Genomic DNA, 23,853 nt, shown 5'->3' with positions numbered 1-23,853 from the left:
ACAGAGTGGTTGGTAGAAAGGCGGGAAATTTGTCAAACAACGATTTATTTTTATGAAGAATAATTTTTACAAAGTTTTTCAAAGGTAAATTTTATACTATGCTCATAGATGCTCAAAATGTTATACTATGCTCATAGATGCTCAAAATGTTATACTATGCTCATAGATGCTCAAAATGTTATACTATGCTCATAGATGCTCAAAATGTTATACTATGCTCATAGATGCTCAAAATGTTATACTATGCTCATAGATGCTCAAAATGTTATACTATGCTCATAGATGCTCAAAATGTTATATTATGCTCATAGATGCTCAAAATGTTATATTATGCTCATAGATGCTCAAAATGTTATATTATGCTCATAGATGCTCAAAATGTCATCTGTGCACTTCACTGCAGCGTCTTAACCTAGAAATTCAAGCTTGTGTGGCGTTTTTGAGGGGTAACGTAGGATATCATTCCGAGCTCTTGCCCAGCACATTTTCAAGTCATCGATAGAGTGTATGTCACGTCGACAGTTCTGCGTCTCTGTTAATAACAAGTTCCAAGCACAGTAATCCATGACATTTAAGTTTGGACGTTTTGATTGCACACCCATTCGGCAACAAAAGAACCAATCAAAAAATAGCAATCACGCATTTTACTCATGACTCATGCTGACCTTCAAATTTCCCACTTTTCTAGCGACCACCCTGTATTCGCAATTTTTTTTTTTTTTTTTTACAGAATATTGTTTTCTGTTTGCATGGCTTATTATCACACTAAAACAAAAATGGCTGACCATGTAAGGCCTTACTTTGGTTAAATTCGTGTTGAAAAGATAAAAATAAATAAAATTACTTATCCCACCACTACACTTAAGTTCTAGTGGCAAGCTCTACCTGCTCCAAACAAAAACGATGCATGCATGCGTGTGTGCATATTTAAAATTTAATCATCTACAGACACATGTTTCATTGCTGAACCTACCACAATTTGATCAGAGAAATAAAAAAAAATTTTTTTAAATAAAAATTAAAAATAAACAAAAATTAAAAAATTACTTAAATAAGTGGGAAATAGAACTGCTGCTTCTGCTCTCACTACTGTTGTTGTCACTGCTACTCTTGTATGGATTGTGTGAATCTGGGGTCGTCTGATGAGAGAGAACCGACGAAGGGGGTCCGTGAGATGCGGCCGAATGAATGTTTGATAGTCTCCGGTCAGTTACAGAATGGATGCTAGAGAGCCTCCGGTCGCCGACATTGTGGATACTTGATAGGCGGCGGTCTGGAGCAGAGAAAATGTTGGACAAACGCCCGTCGGGAGGAAAGTTGCCGCAGGAACCCCATTTCTCTGAGAGGAGGCTTCCAGACATCCATTTCTCCGAGGAGCCAAAAGGATCGGTGGGGTGGAAAGCTTTCTCCGAAGATGAATGGGGCTCATTTTTGGGATTACTGATAACCGGCCTGCAAAATAAAGTTTTTTTTGTTTTTTTTTTAAATAAAAACTTAAATCACTGAAAATCAAAGGCAATTTCTTCAAAAGACAAAGAAAAATCATTTACTAACAAAAATTTGATATTTGTCTGAATCTATACTATTGCAATCTTTTACTGTTCAATTCAGTTTATAATTTCAAAGTCCAAAGAAATTGTACTCCATAAGGTCCAAAAGGTATCACGAATGTAGTTTTATGAGTGATTGAGATATAACGAAATACAAAATGCTTAAAATAAAACTCCAGAGAATATCATTAAACTATCCAAAATATATTGTATTCAGAGGGAGTCAATTCATAAACAAATAAAGCTACCAACGTTTAAAAAAAAAAAAAATTATTTAAATATTGTAATTTATTCAACTTTATTTTCCATCATGAATTTTTTGTACTTCTATAAATATTAGCAAGGATACTCTGTGTTGCCTGGGACAAAAATGAGACATATTTCTATTAAAAATTCCCGTTTCTCACCTCCGGTTCCTCTACTATCTACCCCCCCCCCTCTTTCTTCTCCACCCCACCCATTTCCTCTCTCTCTGGACACGCACACACTTTTATAGATTCCCTGAAGAATGAGTTGGCATAAAAGAAACAATTCCCAGACAAAAAATTAAAGTTACTTCTCTTTACTTATTATGCACCCAGGACATTGACCTTTCAGATGGTACCAGTTTCAATCCAGTCGGATGTGGATGAGAAAAGTTTTTAGCAAACACACAGACAGTTCTCCTTTATATAATAGACTAGCGGGAGGTGCCCGGTGTTGCCCGGGTGTTTGTGTGTCGGTGTGTATGTGTGTAAGAAAAAAAACAAACAAAAAAATGTTTTGGTAGGCAGGTAGGCTTGAACCTGAAACCTTGAGGCGAAGGTGGAAACGAACGTGATAAGCCGATAACTTACCACAACGCTACGATGGCAGAGGAAGTGAGAATGGTTGAAATTAAATAATTAAAAAGTAAATGAGTTCACACATGTGCGTAAATTTAATGAGGTCAAACATCACGCGATAAGGGAATGAAATCCTGCAGTAGCTTTGGTTGCAAGCCAGTTTCTGCGTATTTGTTTGTTTCCCCAAGATGTTTGGGAAAACCAGCTCCGCATAAAAAAAAAAAAGAGTGTCCAAATGAATAGCAATTGTCTGATATGATGGATTTTCCCCACATTGATCAAAACTCATTGCTTTTCTGGACCTCCCGGCACGTTTGCCAGGGAGACTCAACTGCTATGGATTCAGTTTCACTTTTATACTGAAAAGCCAAACAAACATGCAGAGACCAAGAAATAGCACGAAAATAGCATGTAAAAGTCGCTCAAATAAAAGATAGAGATGACCTCATTTTGTAAATCGGAGATATTATAATCTAGGGAGTATATAAAAAGTTGTAAGAATTAGTGACCCCCCCCTCCCAAAAAAAGTCTTTGCTGGACATACAAAAAATGTGCACACACTAACACACATTTTCGCTTTTTATTATAGACTAGCATGGATACCCGGCATTGCCCGGGTGGACATGAGATTCGGTTTATACAGAGCTGCTCATACTAAGGATATTGAGCATGAGCAACCCCCCCCCCAAAAAAAAAAAAAAAAAAAAAAAACAGAAGTAGGTGAAAACTTCCCCACAAGATATTTCGGCAGCCCTTCCCCTAAAAAAAAAAAATAAATCAATCAAATCAAAACAATTTTACTTTCAATCAAAATAGTAGCACGTGCCCGTGCGATCAAAAAAAGAAGAAAAAATTTAGCCATAATAGGCAGGCTCGAACCTGAAACACGGAAGAGGAAAAGAAGGAACAAAAAGCTAATGCGCTAGCTGTCACGGCCACGATGACTTATAATGTCATGACCGTTTAAAATAACGTTTTATAAACATAGATTCAGTTTGCTAGGCATACATGACTTGCAAAAATCTCAACACAAAAAGTGACCCCTCCTTGCAAGAAACAGTCCAGTTTACCACCACAGAATTTATCTTTTTTTCTAATTTTCAGATATTATGCATCCAAGGTCAGTCTTTAAGATGGTGCTGGTTTCAACCCGGTCCTATGCAAGTTTTTAGCGGACATACGAACACATGCAAACACACGTAACAGACAGTTGAGATTTATATAATAGAAGATTATATAAGGACTATCGACTTATCTAGTGTTTCCTTTTCGGATTAAAAAGGTTTTTAACTCATTTCAGAGTGTTTTTTAACATGTTTTATTAACTGCTTGCTCGTATTATAAGCTCTATTTCCTATTTGGTTTTTATCGAGCTTTTACATCTGGCTGAAATAACTTTATAAATATTAATTCTTTAATATTTATATTATACTTTAATTTTACCATCTTGGGTCATTTTGGTAAATTTAATTGTAATTTTTATTTTATATATATATACATACTAACCTGGGTGCCCAACGTTGCCCGGGTGTGTGGATGTGTACGTAAGAGTGTTGGTTCAGCAAAAAAAAAAAAATTAGAGTAGTAGGCAGGCTTAAACTCGCAACGCACAAGAGAAAAAGGAGATGAAAAAAAGCAAATGGTCCTATCGATGCGTCCACTGCGATTTTGATGTCACGGGCAGTTGAAATAACATCTTTTATGTGACGTTGATGCGAGATCGAATGACTTGCTAAAATGTTGACGAAAAACTGACTCCATCTTGTAAAAAACGGCCCAGTTGACGGTGAAAGAATTAATGTTTTTGGCCAGTTTTTCGATATTTGTTGTCCGAGACATCGAGCTTTGAAACAATATCTATATATATATATATATATATATATATATATATATATATATATGATTTTTTTATTAGCAGTTTTGAAACGCTGCTCTTTTTGTATTTAACTTTGCTTCTTAAGCGATGAACTTGAACTTCTATTATTTCTAATATTCATCAATGACCAGCTTATATCATTCAATATAGAAATGAGTATATTTGCAGATGATACAATGCTCTATAAAGAACATGATGGAAAAAGACCAATGCCAGAATCCTTAGAAAACAACATCCAGTCTATAATGGAATGAGGCCGTAAATAGATGGTAACATTCAATGCTCCTAAGACTAAGCTTCTTTCCTTTAATAATTACAAGAAAACTTCTCAACCACTGATAGCCATGACTAATAACATCCTACCTTCAAATTCCTTGGTGCAATATTCACAGACAACATGACCTTGAACAAATACATTAAGGACATTGTAAAGGCTGCTGCAATGAAGGTGAGCTCCCTCTACTGTGCTAGAAAATTACTTTCACCTAAGGGTATCCTGTACCTCTTTAAAACTACCATTCACCCACCATGCAGAGTATTGTGGCCAGATCTGGGTTGGTACATCTGCCACTTGTCTCTCCGTCTTGGAAAAGGTCAAAAACAAAAGTCTCCAATCTAATAGGTCCCACTTTGTCAACTAAGCTCCAACCCCTGTCCCATCACTGCAATGTTGCATCTCTGTGCCTGTTTTACAAGTATTTAACAGAACGTGCTAAGATAAACTCGGCACAATTGTACCCCCTTGGCGTACATACCTCTGACAAAATTTGTTTAGCAACAAAATCTCACCCTTTCATTATAGAGGTTCCCAGATGCTTTGCTTCTTGGATTGCTAGACTTTGGAATTCTCTCCCTGTTACCTGTTTCTTTGACTTTACCGACATACAGAAGTTTAAATGTACTGTAAACCACTATCTATCTCATTTCCCCAATTAATATCCTCTCATGTTCAAATGATAATATGCCTAGAGTAACTTACCTTGTCTTCGATAACATTTTTGTTATATATTTACCACTTTTTTGTTTTGCCGTCCATAGTAAAAAAAAAAAAAAAAATGTCTCTTCAAAAATAAATCACATTTTACACCTGCACAGAAAAATGAATCCACAAATTCCAATGTCTGTAGACCATCCACAGAGAATACGATGGAATGCATGCTTTTAATTGGACAAAACAGTATCAGTACATCTCCCACAAAAATAGTTTTGAATAGGGCTTAATCCTCCTCGGAACCAACTACATCTTCTGCGAACTTAATGACAACCTATACTGAATACAGAGTTACTGCCAACACCAAATTTGAAAACCCCACAAGCAAACTTAGCAATACAACAAAATAAAAAAAATAAATAATAAAAAAATAAATAAATAAATAAAAAAAATATTTACGCATGAGAAACCATCATATTGGCCAGGAACTTGTTCTTCGTACTCCGATCGGGTAAACTTACACTCGTCGTCAAAGTAGGTTTTTTTTCTTTTTCTTCAATTTCATTCTCTATATAAAAAAAAAAAAAAATTATTGTTACCTAATTTTAATTTTTTTTTCAATTTCATTCTCTATAAAAAAAGAAAAAAAAATTATTGTTAGCTAAATTTTTTCAATTTCAGACTATAAAAAAAAAAATTGTTACCTAATTTTAATTTTTTTTCAATTTCATTCTCTATAAAAAAAAAAAAATTATTGTTAGCTAAGTTTTTTCAATTTCATTCTCTATAAAAAAAAAAAATTATTGTTAGCTAAGTTTTTTCAATTTCATTCTCTATAAAAAAAAAAAATTATTGTTAGCTAAGTTTTTTCAATTTCATTCTCTATAAAAAAAAAAACAAAAACAAAAAAAACGATTGATAATTCCTATTATTTAGATTCTTTTTATTATAACGTGCGAACATGAAATGCCGATTTGTTGTGCACGCTTGCATTTGTAAAGCAATAATTATTTTGTCTCATTTATATTATTGGTACTTGTACAGTTTAATCAAGACATTAAAAAATGAAAATATTGAAAAAAAGGTTATATTGCACGCATCCGTTATGGAACGAATTTCTCCGGAAAAAATTTGACTTAATTTCATCAAGTATTTTTTTTTTTTTTTTTACAGCGAAAAAACAATTTGTTATGATACCGAGCAAAAAGTTCGATTTTTAGGAAGAAAAGCTAGTATTAAAGATGGGGAGGGAGTCTCGGCACTTTAACTGGAGTTATCTCCCCATGGCATGTTCAGCAAATTTCAAAATGGCTGATTTCAACACACTCTCATAAAAACGTGTTTTTCTGCTGTAAAAAAAAAAAAAAAAATTTAAAAATCACTACTTGATCAAATTAAATGAAATTTTTTTCCGGAGATCTTCAGTCCAAAACCAATATGTACAATATAACCTTTTTTTCAATATTTTCATTTTTGAATGTCTTGACTAAACTATACAAGTAGCGTATTATTACACGCCATAATCATGTTCACACACCAGTTCCCATCAGATCCATGCAGTTAAGTAACATTGAGCCCGGTCAGTACTAAAATGGGTGACCATTTGGGAATTCCAGGTGTTCTCCACTTATCTTGGTACTGCTTCCAGTCAGTCCTGAGCCTCCCCTTGCCACTGGATCCAAGCAGTGCCAATTTAGGAGAGGTGCAGTTGGTGACTGTGCAACCCTTGCCTTAGAATTACACGCACCACTATCCTTACAGGGGCGTCTGTTGTCTCTTGAGACTGAGCAGAAGTATCACATTATTTGGACTTCAAAAATTATAATCAACCTTTTTAAAAGTATAATATATGCACTAATTAAGGAAGGGACAAGCAAAATATTTTTTTTTTTTTTTTAAGATGAATTTTGTGAATTTGGCCTTCAGAAATTTACACAATTAACGATTACTAAACTACCACCTTACATTCATTAACCCTTATCCTCAAGTGGCCTTCAGGCCTTGATAAGTGGTGACTCCCAAGTAGAAAAAAAACAAAAAAACACAATGCAGAATTTCCACAGGGGTCTCACTAATAATAAAAACTAAAAGAATAAGCCCAAACTGTAACAATTAGCAATAAAATTGGAACTCACTCTTTTCAAAATAGTTAGCCTTCTCTGACGCCGTCAGCAGGTAAGATTTGCCCACCTTCAGATTCTGAAATGCTTTTTTCAAAAGACTTGCCGGTTCAGCACTGAAAATTTCAGCCTTTTCCAAAATTTTCTGACATTTGGCCTCATTGCCTGAAAGAAGTAAAAAAAAAAAAAAAAAAAAAAAAAAAGACAAGGAATGTTTAATATTGAAACAAACAAATATAAAAAAAACGAAGTTAAAGCAAGTTTAGATCCAATTCCAGTAAAATTTGTTTCATGAACAGCCAACCATGGTTCTCCCCAGAATGTGCTGCTGCCATTGCGCACAGAAATCACTTTTCCATAGCTACCAACGTAATAGATGTACTGAGACTAAAGCTGCCTTCAGGACTGCCAGCAACCACTGTAAAAGAGTAATAAAAAATGCAAGAGAGCTATATGCTCAGTCCATTAAATCCAAAGTAGCTGAGCAGCGGCTTAGTTCCGACCAGTTTTGGCAAATAGCAAACAGGATCCTGAACAGATGTGTGTGTTCTATCCCAACCATGATCAATGGACCTGAGATCATCTCATCAGCATCAGACAAGGCCAAACTATTTGCCAAGAACTTTGCAGCTAATTCTATCCTCTGCGACGAAGGTCATCAACTCCCCGTATTTCTTCCTACAACAGACAGCACACTATCCAACATACAAATATCTGTGCATGAGGTTACCAAGCTAATCAAGAACCTTGATTCCAGTAAAGCAACTGGCCCAGACGGCATTCCAATTATATTGTTGAAAAAGCTTCGACCAGAACTTGCCCCCATACTTACAAAACTGTTTAAGCGTTGCCTTAAAGAAAAGTGCTTTCCAAAACCCTGGAAAATCTCGTCAGTATGCCCTGTATTTAAGAATTCAGTTGATAAGTCATCTCCCTCTCAGTACAGACCAATAAATCTCTTGTGTGTCATGAGTAAGTTACTGGAATCCATATTAAATAAAGAAGTAGTCAACGACCTCAGCAGAAATAACTTCCTTAGTGACATGCAAAATGGTTTCCGTTCTGTTAGATCTACAGCTGATGTGCTAACAGTTATATCTCATAGGATTAGTGAATCTCTCAACAAAGGCTTCCTTTCTAGGGCAATTGCTCTTGACATATCAAAGGCCTTCGATAAGGTTTGGCATAAGGGCTTACTTCACAAGATTTCCAGCTACAGTATAACTGGAAATGTTTTCTCAATAATTAAATCATTTCTCTCCGATAGGTTCATAAGAGTAGTGGTTGATGGGCAGCAATCAGAGGCCCACAGTATTAATGCTGGAGTCCCTCAGGGGTCCATCCTGGACCCAACTCTCTTCTTGATCTACATCAATGATCTCCCAAAACACATACTTCGTTAGCATCTATGCTGATGACATAACCATCTACGGCAAAACATCAAAGGCCGTAAAGGACAAAGTTCTCTCTGATTCCCTCTTCTCTGATCTTGAGCACGTGGTTCATTGGGAGAGGAGCTTGGTTTTAAATGCATTAAAATTAAATGCATTTAAAACCAAGCTCCTAACTTTACATCATCAACGCTCTGTTCCTAATCTAGCATCAATTGAAATGGATGGCTCTCATCTTGGGGAGGCTTCATGTTTTGACAAGCTCCTGGGTTTGACCTTTACTCCTGATCTGAAATGGAACACATATATCAGGTCTGTTGCCCGGGCCGCTGCGAAAATGGTGGGATCCTTCTACCGTTCCAGAAGATATCTCACTACTGATGCAATTCTCTATCTCTATAAAAGCCAAGTACGTTCAAAGATGAAGTACTGCTACTACATCATGGCTGGAGCTTCAAAAAACAGCCTATCCTGCCTTGACTAAATATAAAATAGACCTTGTGGCTTGGTGGAGGATGTTCTCTTCTCTTCCCTGCAACTTCTCTCCCACAGAAGAGATGTTGTGAGCCTGTCTTTGTTTTATCGTTATTTCCATGGCAAGTGCTCACCTGAGCTCCAAACTCTGGTCCCCCCTCACCAATCAATCCTTCATGATAAACATCCGTCTAGCTAAAACCACTGTCAGTAATTTCCCCCCACACTTTATCTGTGCCTAAATCAAAACATAAATTCCATGAACAAAGCTTCTTTCTGAGAAGTGCACGCCTGTGGAATTCTCTTCCGTTTGCCTGTTTCCCACCTGACTACAACTTGGACGTCTTCAAGTCCAACATGAACAAATTCCTGATTAATCGCCCCCTTAAGTAAGACACTTTATCAAATTTCCAAACCAACTATTACTACAATATTATCCCATTGATTATTGTACACAAAATAACCCTTATCCCCAAGTGGTTTCCGGGCCTTGATAAATGGTGACCCCTATGTAAAAAAAAAGTGCCAACTCCATTTATTTTGGAACAAGATTTTTGCACTTGAGGCTCTTAATATTTTCAAACCTTCTATTATATAAATGTCAGTATCTATGTCCAACAGAAAGTAAAAAAAAAAAAAAAAGACTATAAAACAAACACCAACAAAGTTGGTATATCCTTCACTGATGTTACACTGGATAAATAATATCTCCTTTTTGTTTTTTTTACATGGAGGTCACTACTTATCAAGGCCCAGAAGCCACTCGGGGATAAGGGTTATTGTGTGTACAGTAATCAATGGGATAGTATCGTAATAGTTAGTATTGGAGATTTGATAAAGTGTCATTACTTAAGGGGGCGGTTCATCAGGAATTTGTTTATATTGGACTTGAAGACATCCAAGTTGAAGTCAGGAGGGAAACAGGCAAGAGACAGAGAGTCCCACAGGCGTGCAGTTCTAAGAAAGAAGCTTTGTTCATGGAATCTACGTTTTGATTTAGGCACTGATAAAGAGTGGGGAAAATTATTGACAGTGGTTTCAGCTAGTCGGGTGTTTTTTGTGAAAGATTGGCGAAGGGGGACAACAGAATGGAGTTCAGACGAGCACTTGCCATGGAAATAACGATAAAACAGACAGGCTCACAACGTCTCTCCTGTGGGAGAGAGGTTGCAGGGAAGGGAAAAGGGCATTCCCCACTAGGCTACAAAGTCTATTTTGTACTCTGTCAAGGCAGGATAGGCTGTTTTTAGCAGCTCCTGCCCAGATGTGGCAGCTGTACTCCATCCTTGGACGTACTTGGCTTTTATATAGATAGAGAATTGCATCATTAGGGAGATATCTTATGGAGTGGTAGAACAATCCCACCATTTTCCCAGCGACCTTGGCCACAGATTTGATGTACGTGTTCCATTTCTGATCAGGAGTAAAGGTCAAACCCAGAAGCTTGTCAAAACATGGGGCTTCCTCTAGACGAGAGTCATCCTGAAATTAAAAGACATTTATTTGGTACTTCTACACGTATTTTACTGTGCAAATTTTTTAAATAGTGTTTTCAAGTTGCCACAATGTTACGTGATTGTACAGAATAGTTACAACACCCCTCCCCTGCTTCCCCAAGTTAAGAACTGCTTTCGAAATAACATTTCAGCACAGTGCAATAAGTGCATGAGAATCGACCGGCCCAAGTTTCATCAGGGGGATTTATTTTAGTGCAAGGCTTTTGTATTTAATACTTTCAAATCTTCTATTATAGAAATGTCTGTATCTATGGCCAGCTAAAATAAAATAAAAAAATACAAAATAAACACCCACAAAGTTGGTATATTCTTGATTGTTGTTGGCCTGAATAAATAATATCTCAAATTAAAAACAGTCAACTGGGCAAGGTTTGTTAGTGGAATAGATAGTTTTTTTTTTTTTTTTTGGGGGGGGGGGTTCAGTGTTATCTATAATTATGAAAAAAAAAATGCCAACTCATTTCTTACAGAATCAATTATATAAAGGAGAATTGTGTATGTGTGTCTAATTAAAGAGAAATGGGCTGGGTTGAGGGAAAAACAAGGGGTGGGATAGAAGTTTCAAAAGAAATATGTTATACCTTTGCCCCAGGAAACACCAGGTAGTCCTGCTAGTATTTAATAAATTCTATTTTGTGTATAAATTATTTGTAGATTGATGCGTTTCATATTTTATTTTTTCTAGTAAACAGTTCGCAGTTGATAAAATACAGATGCTGATGATTCTCTATTAAGGCATTCTAGATTTTCATGTTTCAGTCGATGTAAACTACGACCTTTTCAGGTGTATCTTGCCGAACTCGGGAATGTTTCTGTCAAACCCTGGAATTTGGACGGAATTTCGAACGGAACTATTTATTTAATTCACGAGTGTAGTATGCTCTTGTTCCATCAGCCATGACTGGATAGAGGTTCTAAGTAATTCGCAATTGTATTTTTTGGTGATCCATGGTTAGAGTAGTACGGCACAATCACGTTGACAGATCGGATCTCACCAGACCACCGAAGTTAACCAATGTTGAGCCTGGCCAGTACCAGATGGGTGACCATTTGGGAAGGCTAGGCGCTGTATGTACCTTCTGGGAAGGTTGGGCATGGGGCCAGCACCCTCACCCTGTAAAAAGAAATCCTCGCTACAAAAACATCTACAAAAAGTTGTAGATGGCCTATGCTCCTCAAGGGCTATGAAAGGATAGTTAGAGTACTTGGAAAAATCAATCGTAAAAGTGATATTCTCCTGAAGATTGAAGGTTTAATTCTCAGTATGGGTGACCGAAAAATACAATTGCAAATTACTAAGGATCTCTATATCCAGTCATGGCGGATGGAACAAGAGCATGCTACACCCATGAATTAAATGATTACATTTGAAATTCCGACCAAGTTCCTGAGTTTGACAAAAAAAATTCTGAGTTCGACAAAATAGACCTGAAGAAGGTCAGAGGTTACATCGACCAAAACATGAAAATAGCACTCAAGATGAAAACAGTTGTCCGAAGAATCCGAAATGTCATCTAATTCCCCTGTTTTCGTCATTTTCAGTTTTCAGAGAAAACTGTCATAAGAGGGAAAAGGATGGCAAGATGGAGAGAGGAAGAAAAGAGGAAAAGAATAATGAAAAAGAAAGAAATAGCCTCCGAATAAATAATTTAAGTAAGGCTCTAGCAATTTGGTAAAAAAAAAAAAGAAAAAAAAAAAAATGTTTTTTTTTCTTATAGAAACAGATTTTGTTCGTTTGTCCGTCCATCACAAGTAATTTTTTAAAACATAAAAAATACAATGCGGACATTGTCTCATTTCAAAATATCCTCCGATTTTAATTACTTTTAGAAATGGCAAATACTGCATTAATAATAAACTAGCGGTACCTGTGGAAATTCCACAGGAGACTCATTCATATGTAATATATTGATGATGGCATTCTGTGGATGTTCAGCGTAAATGGAGATACTCTGATATTAGTGTAGTTCTTTTGTTAAAACCGTAAAAGTATTTATGTAAGCTAGCAAGGACGTGTGGCATAGCCCAGTCATAAAGTACATTTAAATATATTTTAATTCTTGCAGATTTCGAATATATTATTACAGAGTTAATGTTCTATCGATTTTTATATATTATAAAGTTGCAATTTCAAAAATCAAAAAAAAAAAAATCTATATGAATTGGGTGCATCAGCTTGAATCGAAACCGAAACCAAAACTTATGAAGAATTCTTGGTAAAATTATTCATAACAAGAAATGCAAACCCATAAAAATTAAACGACATTCACTCGTACGTAAGCGTGACATAGAAAATAAATAACACGCACGTTATCCTGTTAATATATAAATGACCTCCAGACAAAGCGGAAGTCATGACTAGAAATCCAAACACATCAGATTTCTGATTAAGCGTGCTAAGCGATAATCAAAAATCAATGGATGAACGGGTAACCATTATCAATAGCGTTGTAAATAAGATTGCTTTTTCTGAGAAGTGGGGGGGGGGGGTGTAAACGGAAAGTGCATTATCTATTCTGTCCCGATAGTCTACCAGGTATTACTTCCTCCTTGCCAAGGTAGGGGTCGATGTCACAATTATATCACCCTTCCAGCCTAGCCGAAAAGCTGCAAAGGACAATCTTCCTGCTAGTTAATCTATAATATAAATCTCACCTGCATGTATGTTTGTTTGCTTAAAACTTTCGACAGAGGTGACGGATTTTCACAAAATAAATATCGTTTTGAAGCACGACCTTCCGGATGACAAATATCGAAAATTGGCTAAAAACATTAATTCCTTCACCCACAGCTGGGCACTTTTCTACAAGGAGGGAGTCGCTTTTTTTGCCGATATTTTCAAAAGTCATCCTCTCTTTTCGATTGACTAGCCTTAATTTACACCTTCGCCACTTCCGCTTTGGTGATGGATGCAACGGCAAAGACGTCACTATTTTTTTCACATTCTTTTCCTCTTTCGCGGTACGGGTTTGAGACTACGTTTTTTGTTTTTTTTTTTGCTCAACATACACCTCCAAACACCTGGATACTTGAAGGGTAACAATGATATTAATGTGTCAGAAATAAAAGGTTACCTTGTTTCAACTCAAATTCTGCCGCAGCAATATGGGCAATGGCAAATTTCCTAGCGATTGATCGCGCTTGACTGAACAGAATGCGACTGTCTTCAGCATGATCTTCACTGAAAAGGGAAAAAAAAAAAAAAAAAAAAAGAAAAATGGAAAATCATAATTGCTAGAGAAAAACAGAATAGTAAGGTAGGCTGGTTAACAATCACCCATCCTCATCTCAACAAATGAGGTGACAGTTACCTAGTGGTTATCAATCACCCATCCTCATCTCAACAAATGAGGTGACAGTTACCTAGTGGTTATCAATCACCCATCCTCATCTCAACAAATGAGGTGACAGTTACCTAGTGGTTATCAATCACCCATCCTCATCTCAACAAATGAGGTGACAGTTACCTAGTGGTTATCAATCACCCATCCTCATCTCAACAAATGAGGTGACAGTTACCTAGTGGTTATCGATCACCCATCCTCATCTCAACAAATGAGGTGACAGTTACCTAGTGGTTATCGATCACCCATCCTCATCTCAACAAATGAGGTGACAGTTACCTAGTGGTTATCAATCACCCATCCTCATCTCAACAAATGAGGTGACAGTTACCTAGTGGTTATCGATCACCCATCCTCATCTCAACAAATGAGGTGACAGTTACCTAGTGGTTATCAATCACCCATCCTCATCTCAACAAATGAGGTGACAGTTACCTAGTGGTTAACAATCACCCATCCTCATCTCAACAAATGAGGTGACAGTTACCTAGTGGTTATCAATCACCCATCCTCATCTCAACAAATGAGGTGACAGTTACCTAGTGGTTAACAACACGGGTGTCCCAAGTTCAAATCCAGTTTCTTCCACAAAAATCACTTTCACTTAGGATGTTGGCAACCTTCACATGGTCCATTCCCATAATCTCCAACGTCTTTCTAGAAAGAATTCTAACTAGAAAAATATCGGGGAAACCAATGCCAACAATAAAATCTTGAGGGAAGAATTGTTTTTTTTTTCCTGGAGCAGAATATATTCCATCTAACACTTATTGATAAGTTTTTGACCTTGAAATGATATTTTTTTTTTTAGTTCCCTACATCAAGTGGCTTTATGCCTTGTCTGGAGTGATTTCAAAAAAGAAAAAGAAAGGCTTCTTTGCTCAAACAAATTACTTTTGAAATTACCTCCCTGCTCCTGACTGTACCAACATGCAAAATACAGGAAATTGGGAAAAGCCTATGGATTCAATATCATCTAACACTTTCTCCATAGGAGGAAGCCAGTTCAATCCACCTCGGTCAAATACCATACAAAAAACATGCAAAATTTAAATATGACAGAAACAAAGATCTCACTGCACAACTCCCCACTTAAGATGCACCGTAAATCTAGCTTCTAATTCTCAGTAACAATGTGCCTTGTTTAGGGTCGAATTTAAAAATATATATAAAAAAAGTTGGACTAATTTTCAAAAGGTCTCACCACAATTTCTAAAAACAAAAAATCCATAATCATAAGAAAGCTTACCTTTTGAAATTAGCGTAATCGATCCACAATTTAACAAACATCACATTGTTTTTACTCAAATCACCTGGAATCGACTAGAAAGAAAGAAAAAACAATTTTAATTTCTATAATAATAATAACAACAATAATAAAAATATCAATAATAATATCAATAATAATAGTAATAATAAAATAACAATAATAATGACGATAATAATAAAAATAATGATAATAATAACAATGATAATAATAATAATATTAATAATAATAACAATAATAATAACGATAATAATAATGATGATAATAAAAAATAATGATGATAATAAAATAATGATAATAAAATAATAAAAAATAATAAAATGATAATAAAATAAAATAATGATAATAATAATGATAACAATAATAATAATAAAAAATAATAAAAATAATGAAATAATAAAATAATAATAATAATATACAATTTCACATTCATACATATCACCTTTCAAAAACATAATTTTGAATAATGCAAAATTGGGGCCTAGCTGATAGTGCTAGATATAGCAAGTTGGCGACTCTCTTTTGGACCCTGTCTAAGAGGGAGAAACTAGTAGCAGATGCACCAGCCCAAATGTGGCAACAATACTCCCATACATAGGCGAATGGTGGCCTTGCAGGTTGCGGAGTCAAAATTTTTTATTCAACTCCAACTCCTTAAGTCCAATAAATTTTTTTTTTTTTTTTTTTTTTTTTTTTTTACATGATTTTCCCGTTTGGTTTTACCAGTTGCAAAATTCAGCAGTTTTTGTGTAGTTTTGCTTTTATTTTTGGAGATCTATCATATTTTGTACTGTAATGCTTCTACTTCATCAAGATATTTCGGTCCATTGGATCATTGCAAATTCTGTCTGGACAGCTGTTTTACACAGGATTAATAAAAATTCTGTCTTTGAGTGAGATCACTGGATTACATCAGATAACAATCCGGCTGTAATCCGAAAGTTATCCAGTTCCTGAATCAAATAGATTTTTGCAACTGGATTAGATCCAGAATTACAATCTTATCCGAAAAAAAAATGGCCGTAAATTAATAAGTAACCCATGCTACCTTTATAGTTTTTTCGTGTTTTTCCTTTGACCCTCTTTCCGTAAAGGCAATATTATCTTAAAAAATTTCTTCTCTGTATAATGTGTCTTTCCTCCCCTCTTCTGACGAGAAGTGTTTATCTTCGAAATGCCATGGCCTAAAGAGGTTTCCCTATCCCTAAATATTGTATTCCCTTTTGAACTAATAGCATAACATTTAATTGTAAACTTTTTTTTTTTAATCCCTTTGTTATCTTTCTTATTCTACTAAGCTGGTAGAGTGTATATGTGAGTATATTTATCATACAAGTGAATGTTAAACGTCGAAAAAATAATATACAGGAAAAGGATTTACAAAATGCTGAATAGGTGTGGGAGGCTGGTATATGGATATGCAGAATAGATTTTCACATGGGGGTCAAGGAGTTGAAGATATAAAAGGAGTTGGAATCAGACTTTTACCATCCGACTTCGCAACACTGTGGCCTTGTAGAAGTACAGGATACTCTCAGGCATAAGTAACTTTCTAGCATGGTATAGAGAGCCCATCTTCCTTACAGCAGCCTTGGCAATGCCTTCAATGTATTTGTTCCAACTCATGTTCCCTGTGAACATTAAGCCAAGGAGTTTGAACAAAGTACTTTCAGGTAATGTATCACTAGCCATGATTATTAGTGATTGAGCAGGGGGTTTTTTGTAATTATTAACGGAAAGAACATTTCAAAATTCAACTGTTATTCAGCATAATTTGTATTTTTCCTTCCCATGAGTATTTTTATGCCCAAATGTTTGGTTTTTTTTTATTTTGTAAAACTTATTAAGCTTACAACTATCTTTAAGGTCTTAGTAAATCCTTTGTTTTGTATTTACAGGCTTCTGAAGAAATGTACTTTTTGGGTTTTTTTTTTTTTTTTTTCAGTTTTACCCATGCCACCTATGTTAAAAATATGCCATGTCTTAGTTTTAATTGTCAATGACAGTTTATGCCGTCTAAAGGTTGTATACATTTCCACAAAATACATGCATGCTGGAAACAGTATACATATTACATATAATACTGGTAAAATATTGTCATGTTATGCACATGTTAACATGTCGGGACCCAACATATTGTAGACTCTGTCGCAAGAAACACAAGAAAGGAAGAAGAAAGAAATTTAACTCGTTTCAGGTTTTAACAAAATACCTTTATTCCTTTCTCTTCCAGCCATGCGTAACTTTACGTGTTTAACGTGATCATCAGTTTTTGCGAAATTCAAATTTTGCAAAAAAATTGAATGCACGTGAAAACAAACATGGTGACCAGTGAAAACAATACCAGTGAATACCCCTAAAAATCAACTTTTAAAAATTTTTTACATTGACCATTAATTAATGCCCTTAGATTGATAAGTGAAAAATCCTTTATTTAAAAGGGGTGCGCATGTTCTCATCAAGTGGTTCCAATATGGGGGTTGGATGTATTGTATTAGAAACTGTACACACACTTAAGTATAACAAAGATTTTTCCTGTTTATTTAGAAATTGCAAATGTTAGGTGATAAAACTTGAAGATTGTGTATCAAAAGAAAAAAAAAAAATTGGAAAAAAATAAAAAATCAAAAAAAATCCATCTGGGCAAAACCTTTGTAAATATAATCGGAAAAAGGACAAATTTAAAGCGAAATTAAAAAAAAAAAAGGCTAAACTGCTTGAAAAAAGGATAAATTCACGAAATTTGGCCTAAAAACCTTGATTGGTTCTAAAATGGGTGATCGATTTACTAGAATATTGCATTAGAAACTGAGCACTTCCAACAAATATTTAAATATTGACTTTTTTTTTCATTTCTTTTGATAATCTGGTAGATTAGGGTTCATTCAATAATAATCAGCTGAAAAAATAAAAGACAAAAATAAAAATATGGGAGGGGGGGGTAACACTTGTACACATAAACCTCTTTTTTCCTGCCGTGATGTCATCCCGCACATGGCTTGACTATTTGCATACAGCTGCCACACAAGCATCTGCACCCTGTTAGATTATAACAATAATTTAATAACAAATGCAAATGATGACCAACATTTTTTACAATATATAAGAACCTCTACAAATCTATTCTACTGCTGTCTAACTACAAGACATAACATTCATTCACAGAGTGGTTGTATTTTAATTTTTTATTCTTTCTGAAGATGAGGTTTACCTCGAAAATTAAAAAGAATGTAACACAATTTTAGGTTAATTAATAACGTTTGTTAAGTTGATTATGAAGTAAATAAAGAAAACGTGCCTTCCTTCCTTCCTTAAATGACCTCACACAGAAAGTTATATCAATGGTTGACAAAAAAAAAAAATCAATTAACACTTAAGATTTTCTTAGCCTTTTACACACAAACATAAACATAAAAAGACAGGTTCTTTTATTTACATGGCTACAAATAAAGAGAAATAAACACGTCACATACACATGTGTTTATATAGAGTCAAAGAGCAGATAACTCCAAGTTACCCAATGCTATTTTGATGTCAGAGTCGAGGACACATATTTATCCCCTACAAGTCCACCAGACAAATCCTTTCTGGTAGCATATAATATTCAATGAAGGATTGATTCGTTAAGACATACATATGCAATCTGTATAAATTATCATATTTGAACACATTTTAAATAATAACGGATTTGTAGGTTAATTAATAACGTTTATTAGTCAATCATGAAGTAAATTAAGAAAACATGCAGGAAGTTATATCAACGGTTGACAAAAGAAAACAAATTAATTAACACTTAACATTTTCTAAGCCTTTTACACAGAAAGAACATGTCACACATGCAATTTTATTTATGTAATGGAATAACCTAACATCCCTTCATATATGAAATGAACTATAGATATATTGACCCTCTCACGTGACTGACAGAAAAGGAGAAAAGACAGGAAAAGAATAAGAAAAGATGTCGAGTAACTCTTATGTCACATGTATTCCCTTGTAAATAAACCCCTTTGTTTTTCACCCATAATGCCGTGTTTCTTGCTGTATTCTTATTTAAAGTAAGGATATAACATTTATATACAATCAAAGGGCAGATAACTCCAAGTTAACCAATGCTTAAAGCACACATCACAAATCAGACAAGAGGAGGTAACTGCTCACATAGTCCAAGGGACTTAATCTTTACAGTATTAAAACCTGATTGCAGTTAAAACCTATCTCACATTGACAAATCTAACAACAATATCAAACTGGTCCGATACATGTTAGTAAATAAGTTATGATTTTCTTGGAAAAAGATTTCTGCCTCAACAGAAAAATATTCAATAGAATGTTTACCGGGAAAATTATTTTACCGAAAACTATTAATATTAAATTTTAAGAAGGAAGATACTAGAATTAAAAAAGAAAAAAAAAAACAAAAAAAAAAAAACTTTACACTGAATCAGATGTGCCTTATCTATATATCTATAAAAGTGAACGTGTCTGTCTGTGTGTCTGTGTACATTTCCCTACGCAATAACTCTGTCAATTTTTAGTCTATAGACTCAAAATTTGAAATACCGGGTACTGAGATTTGGGAAAATCGATGTGACGGGTGTCAGCCAGAAATTTGGCTGTTAAGGGGTCAAATTTCAACGATTTGACCTTTAAGAACTCTACCAAACTCCTCCGACAATTTTGGGTCTAGACACTTGAAATTTTAGATATAGGTTCCTTGAACCTGGATCTAACTTAATAAAGTGATTTGAGCCTGAAACTATAAATTTTAAGGGGTCATAATAGGGGTCAAATTTTTTAAAATTAACCATTTTTTTTGTTTTTTTGCTTTTTTTGCACAGCATACACCTCCAAACACCCGAGCAACTCCGGGCACCCCTGCTAGTGCACTAATAAAAATGTAATTGGTATTTTGTTGCACTTTTAAGATTTTAAATATTTATAAATTTTCTCATCATAAAAAACGATTATTATATTGATTACAATTTTTTGACAGAAGAAATAAAATGAATCGAAAATAAAACATTAGAAGAAAAATGCAAAATTATCCAATTAAACAATAAATTTTGGCAAATTATGTAAATAAATTTTGTAAAAAAATTATTTAGTAAATTGATCTGAAATTTGATTTTTTTGTACTCAATGTTTTTTCTACAAAACTGCATTGTCATAGTTTTCAAACAACTATTTATAAACCACACACAATGATTCAAGCAAACTACAAAAGTATCGTCTTTAAGAATAAACTAGCTGGCAGCCCATATCATCCAATACACTTAAACATATTTTAATTTATGCAGATTGCGAATGTATTATTATAGAATCAATCCTCTATTGAATATTATATATTACGAGGAATAATTTGCCCCGTTGACTAATTAAAAAAAAAAAAAAAAAAAGAAAAGAAAAAAAATTTAAAAAATAATAGTGATAATGCTGTTCGTCAAATTCCGTCAGTATTTGTATACAATATCAGAGAGTAAGAGAGAGAGAGAAAGAGAGAGAGCGCGTGATAAAAGGAAAAAGAAAGAAAGATAGCAAGAGAGATTATCAGTTGTATGAGAACTAGGAAGTAAATAATATTTATCTGAGAGCAAAAAAAAAAACCCCAAAAAATCATTTGTATATTTCATTTGCATAAATATATTTAATAAATTACTGTTTGACGTTTAATAAATTACTGTTTGACGTTATTCATTTATAATTTTATTGTCTCATTTTTCTCTACATATATGCAATAGTTTATCGATATTAACAGAAAAAGTGATTTAATAAAAAAAAATACGAAAACCTTTTAAAAAAAAAAAATTTTTCAAGGGAGGTAATTTATCTGAAAAGTTATTTTTTTAAATTCTAATAGGTTTATATTAAAGATATGTAATATTAGTAAATCATTTAAAAAAGAATATTTAGCAGAGAAAAACAAAAAACTTGAAAGAAATCCTCCTACCTTCAATGCTTTTACATACAAATCACAAATCCATGAGTTGCGGAAAGAGTGATAGGAAAGACTGGACTGGGATTTTGTGTGTTCAATGAATTCTAACCAGTCTTCTGGTCTGTTTCCCTGTGCCTCAATGCGATCAAGCCATTCTTTGTGAGCTGAAAAAAAAAATTACAATATAAAAATAACAATATTTAAAAAAATAAAAAAATTAAAATATAAAAAAATTTTTTAATTAAAATATAAAAATAAAAATATTTTAAAATAAATAAAAAAAATTAAAATATTTAAAAGAATAAAAAAGTAAACTATAAAAATAAAAATATATTTTTTAAAAAATTAAAATATAAAAATTAAAAATATTTTAAAAATAAAAGTAAAATAAAAATATTTTTAAAAAATTAGGATATAAAAAATATTTTTTTAAAAAATTACAATATAAAAAATAAAATTTTAAAAAATTAAAATTAAAATATAAAAATATTTTAAAAAATTAAAAAATTATAATATAAAAATGAAAATTAAAAAATTAAAATATTTAAAAAAATTAAGATATAAAAATATTTTAAAAAAATAAAAATATTTTAAAAAATTAAAAAAATTAAAATATAAAATATTTAAAAAAATATTAAAATATAAAAATAAAAATATAAAAAATAAAAATATTTTTTTAAAATAAATAGAAAAAATAAAAAATAAAAATATTTAAAAAAATTTTTTTAATTAAAATATAAAAAATAAAAATATTTTTAAAAAATACATAGAATAAATAAAATATAAAAATAATATTTTAAAAAAATTTTTTAATTAAAATATAAAAAATAAAAATATTTTTAAAAAATAAATATAAAAAATAAAATATAAAAATAATATTTTAAAAAAATCTTTTTAATTAAAATATAAAAAATAAAAAAATTTAAAAAAAAAATTAGATAAAAAATAAAAACAAAGTTTTATCTACATTTACACTTTCTTTTATTAAAAAAAAATGTAAAAATCTTACATCAAAAAATTTCAATTTTTGATTAGCATAAACACTGCTACCCCCTTCCCGAAATGGCATAAATTACGAGGACGCTTCCATTTGACTTTATCTGCCACTTAAAAGATTTAAAGACAATTAAAAAAAAAAATGAAAGAATGATTTATTTTATTTTCAGAAAAATAGAAAATAATTTTGATTTATTAAAAAAAAATTCCAGTGAATCTAATATGAGCAATATTAATCTTCGCTAATGTCAGTCCAAATGTCACGGACTTTTACACTCCATCATTTGTAGTGGAAATAGCAATAATGGTTATTCCAAACAGTCACCAAACTCTAGTTTCTCACCTTTTAGCTAGAAACAAACTGTAGTATATTGTTCTGCTGCTAAACTTAGTTAATTCTGTCTTTAGTCAAGAAAGATTTTCTTTCTAGACTAAGGCAATTCTAAATTTTTGTTCCAATCCACAATGCACTTTTTCAGGGAAACTGGATGCTCCCCACATTAAAAACGACCTTGTGTTTCTTGTTGCCCTCGTGGGGAGGCATATAAATAGGTACAGGCAACCAACGGCTCGTTATGTAAATGCTTTGGGTTCAAGAAAAGCTGGAAACTCCCCTACAGCTTTGTTTTGAGTTTTACCACAAAAACTCTAACTGCGTCTGACATCCTTTCTACATTTTTTAATGTAGGGAAAATCCAGCTCCCCAAAAAGGTGAATTTTCGAACGGAACAAACAAAAATGCCTCGACTGAAGACGATCCCTTCGTCCCCAATAAAAGCCATAAAAGATGAAGTATAGAATCAGAAAAGATACTACACTTTGCTCATAGTCAAAAAACAGCTCTAATCAGTTTCAACTAAATCAAAATTAAGAGAAAGCAACCGATGCTTATATGGGGGAAGGAGACAGGAAGTCATGCTTTGTTATTGTAGCAAACTTCGAAAACTAAAATTCAAGTGAAACCAATGTTATATCTATTGAACTGTCATGTCAAAGTAATGAACATATCCAAAAATTCCGAAAAACAATAAGCAGGGCTCTACAGACAAATTTATCTTTAGTTGACCTTTGATAAGTAAATATTTTCATTTACTAGATAAAACCACATGATTTTTAGAATATGACATCTTCATTCTGTTACTAGTATGTACATCATAAATATTTTTTTATGTATATATTTTTTTTTTTTTAATAAATGCAATTCTAAATATGCCTCAAATTTTATGTTTAACCTTGTAGGTATAACATTCTAATTTCTTCAGATGTTTTTTTAACAGCCTTCGTAAAAAAAAAAAAAAAAGAAAAAAAAAGTATATTGTTCTATTAAACTTTTATTGTTTAAATAATTTAACTTTGTTCGTTTTATTAAAAAAAAAAAAGTTAAAAAGATATTTTTCACTCGGTAGTGAGCTTTGGAAGATTGTCAGTGATAGAAACACAATCGCCAAAAGATAAGCATTTCATTATTTCTAGTCACCACTTTGAAAAATCACTCGCATTGTAGAGGCTTGATAAGATAGAAAATTAATTATTAATGAAAATAGTTTTCTAAGAAGATAATTAGCGAAAATTAAGTTTTGAAGAAGAAAAGAAATAAACAGTTCTAATTGTAATAAGAAGGGAGG

General features: G+C 33.1%; 1 protein-coding gene across 1 annotated transcript in view; it reads right to left on the bottom strand.

The window, feature by feature from the left end:
* The window catches only part of LOC145263228 (uncharacterized), an 84,015-nt gene that overhangs the window by 45,196 nt on the left and 14,966 nt on the right, over positions 1-23,853 (bottom strand). The window contains exons 3-8 of the mRNA XM_080120313.1: positions 21,245-21,396; positions 15,277-15,350; positions 13,758-13,864; positions 7,317-7,466; positions 5,641-5,749; positions 1,048-1,452 (exon numbers count right to left, since the gene is read on the bottom strand). Of these exons, the coding sequence (XP_079976439.1) occupies positions 1,048-1,452; positions 5,641-5,749; positions 7,317-7,466; positions 13,758-13,864; positions 15,277-15,350; positions 21,245-21,396 (997 nt within the window). The remainder of the gene's footprint in view (positions 1-1,047; positions 1,453-5,640; positions 5,750-7,316; positions 7,467-13,757; positions 13,865-15,276; positions 15,351-21,244; positions 21,397-23,853) is intronic.

This window comes from Euprymna scolopes, chromosome 38 (assembly GCF_053919585.1).
Source record: "Euprymna scolopes isolate OS-2025 chromosome 38, ASM5391958v1, whole genome shotgun sequence".
Taxonomy (NCBI): domain Eukaryota; kingdom Metazoa; phylum Mollusca; class Cephalopoda; order Sepiida; family Sepiolidae; genus Euprymna; species Euprymna scolopes.
The sequence above is the reverse complement of the archived record's forward strand: the minus strand, read 5'-3'. Positions and strand labels throughout refer to the sequence as shown.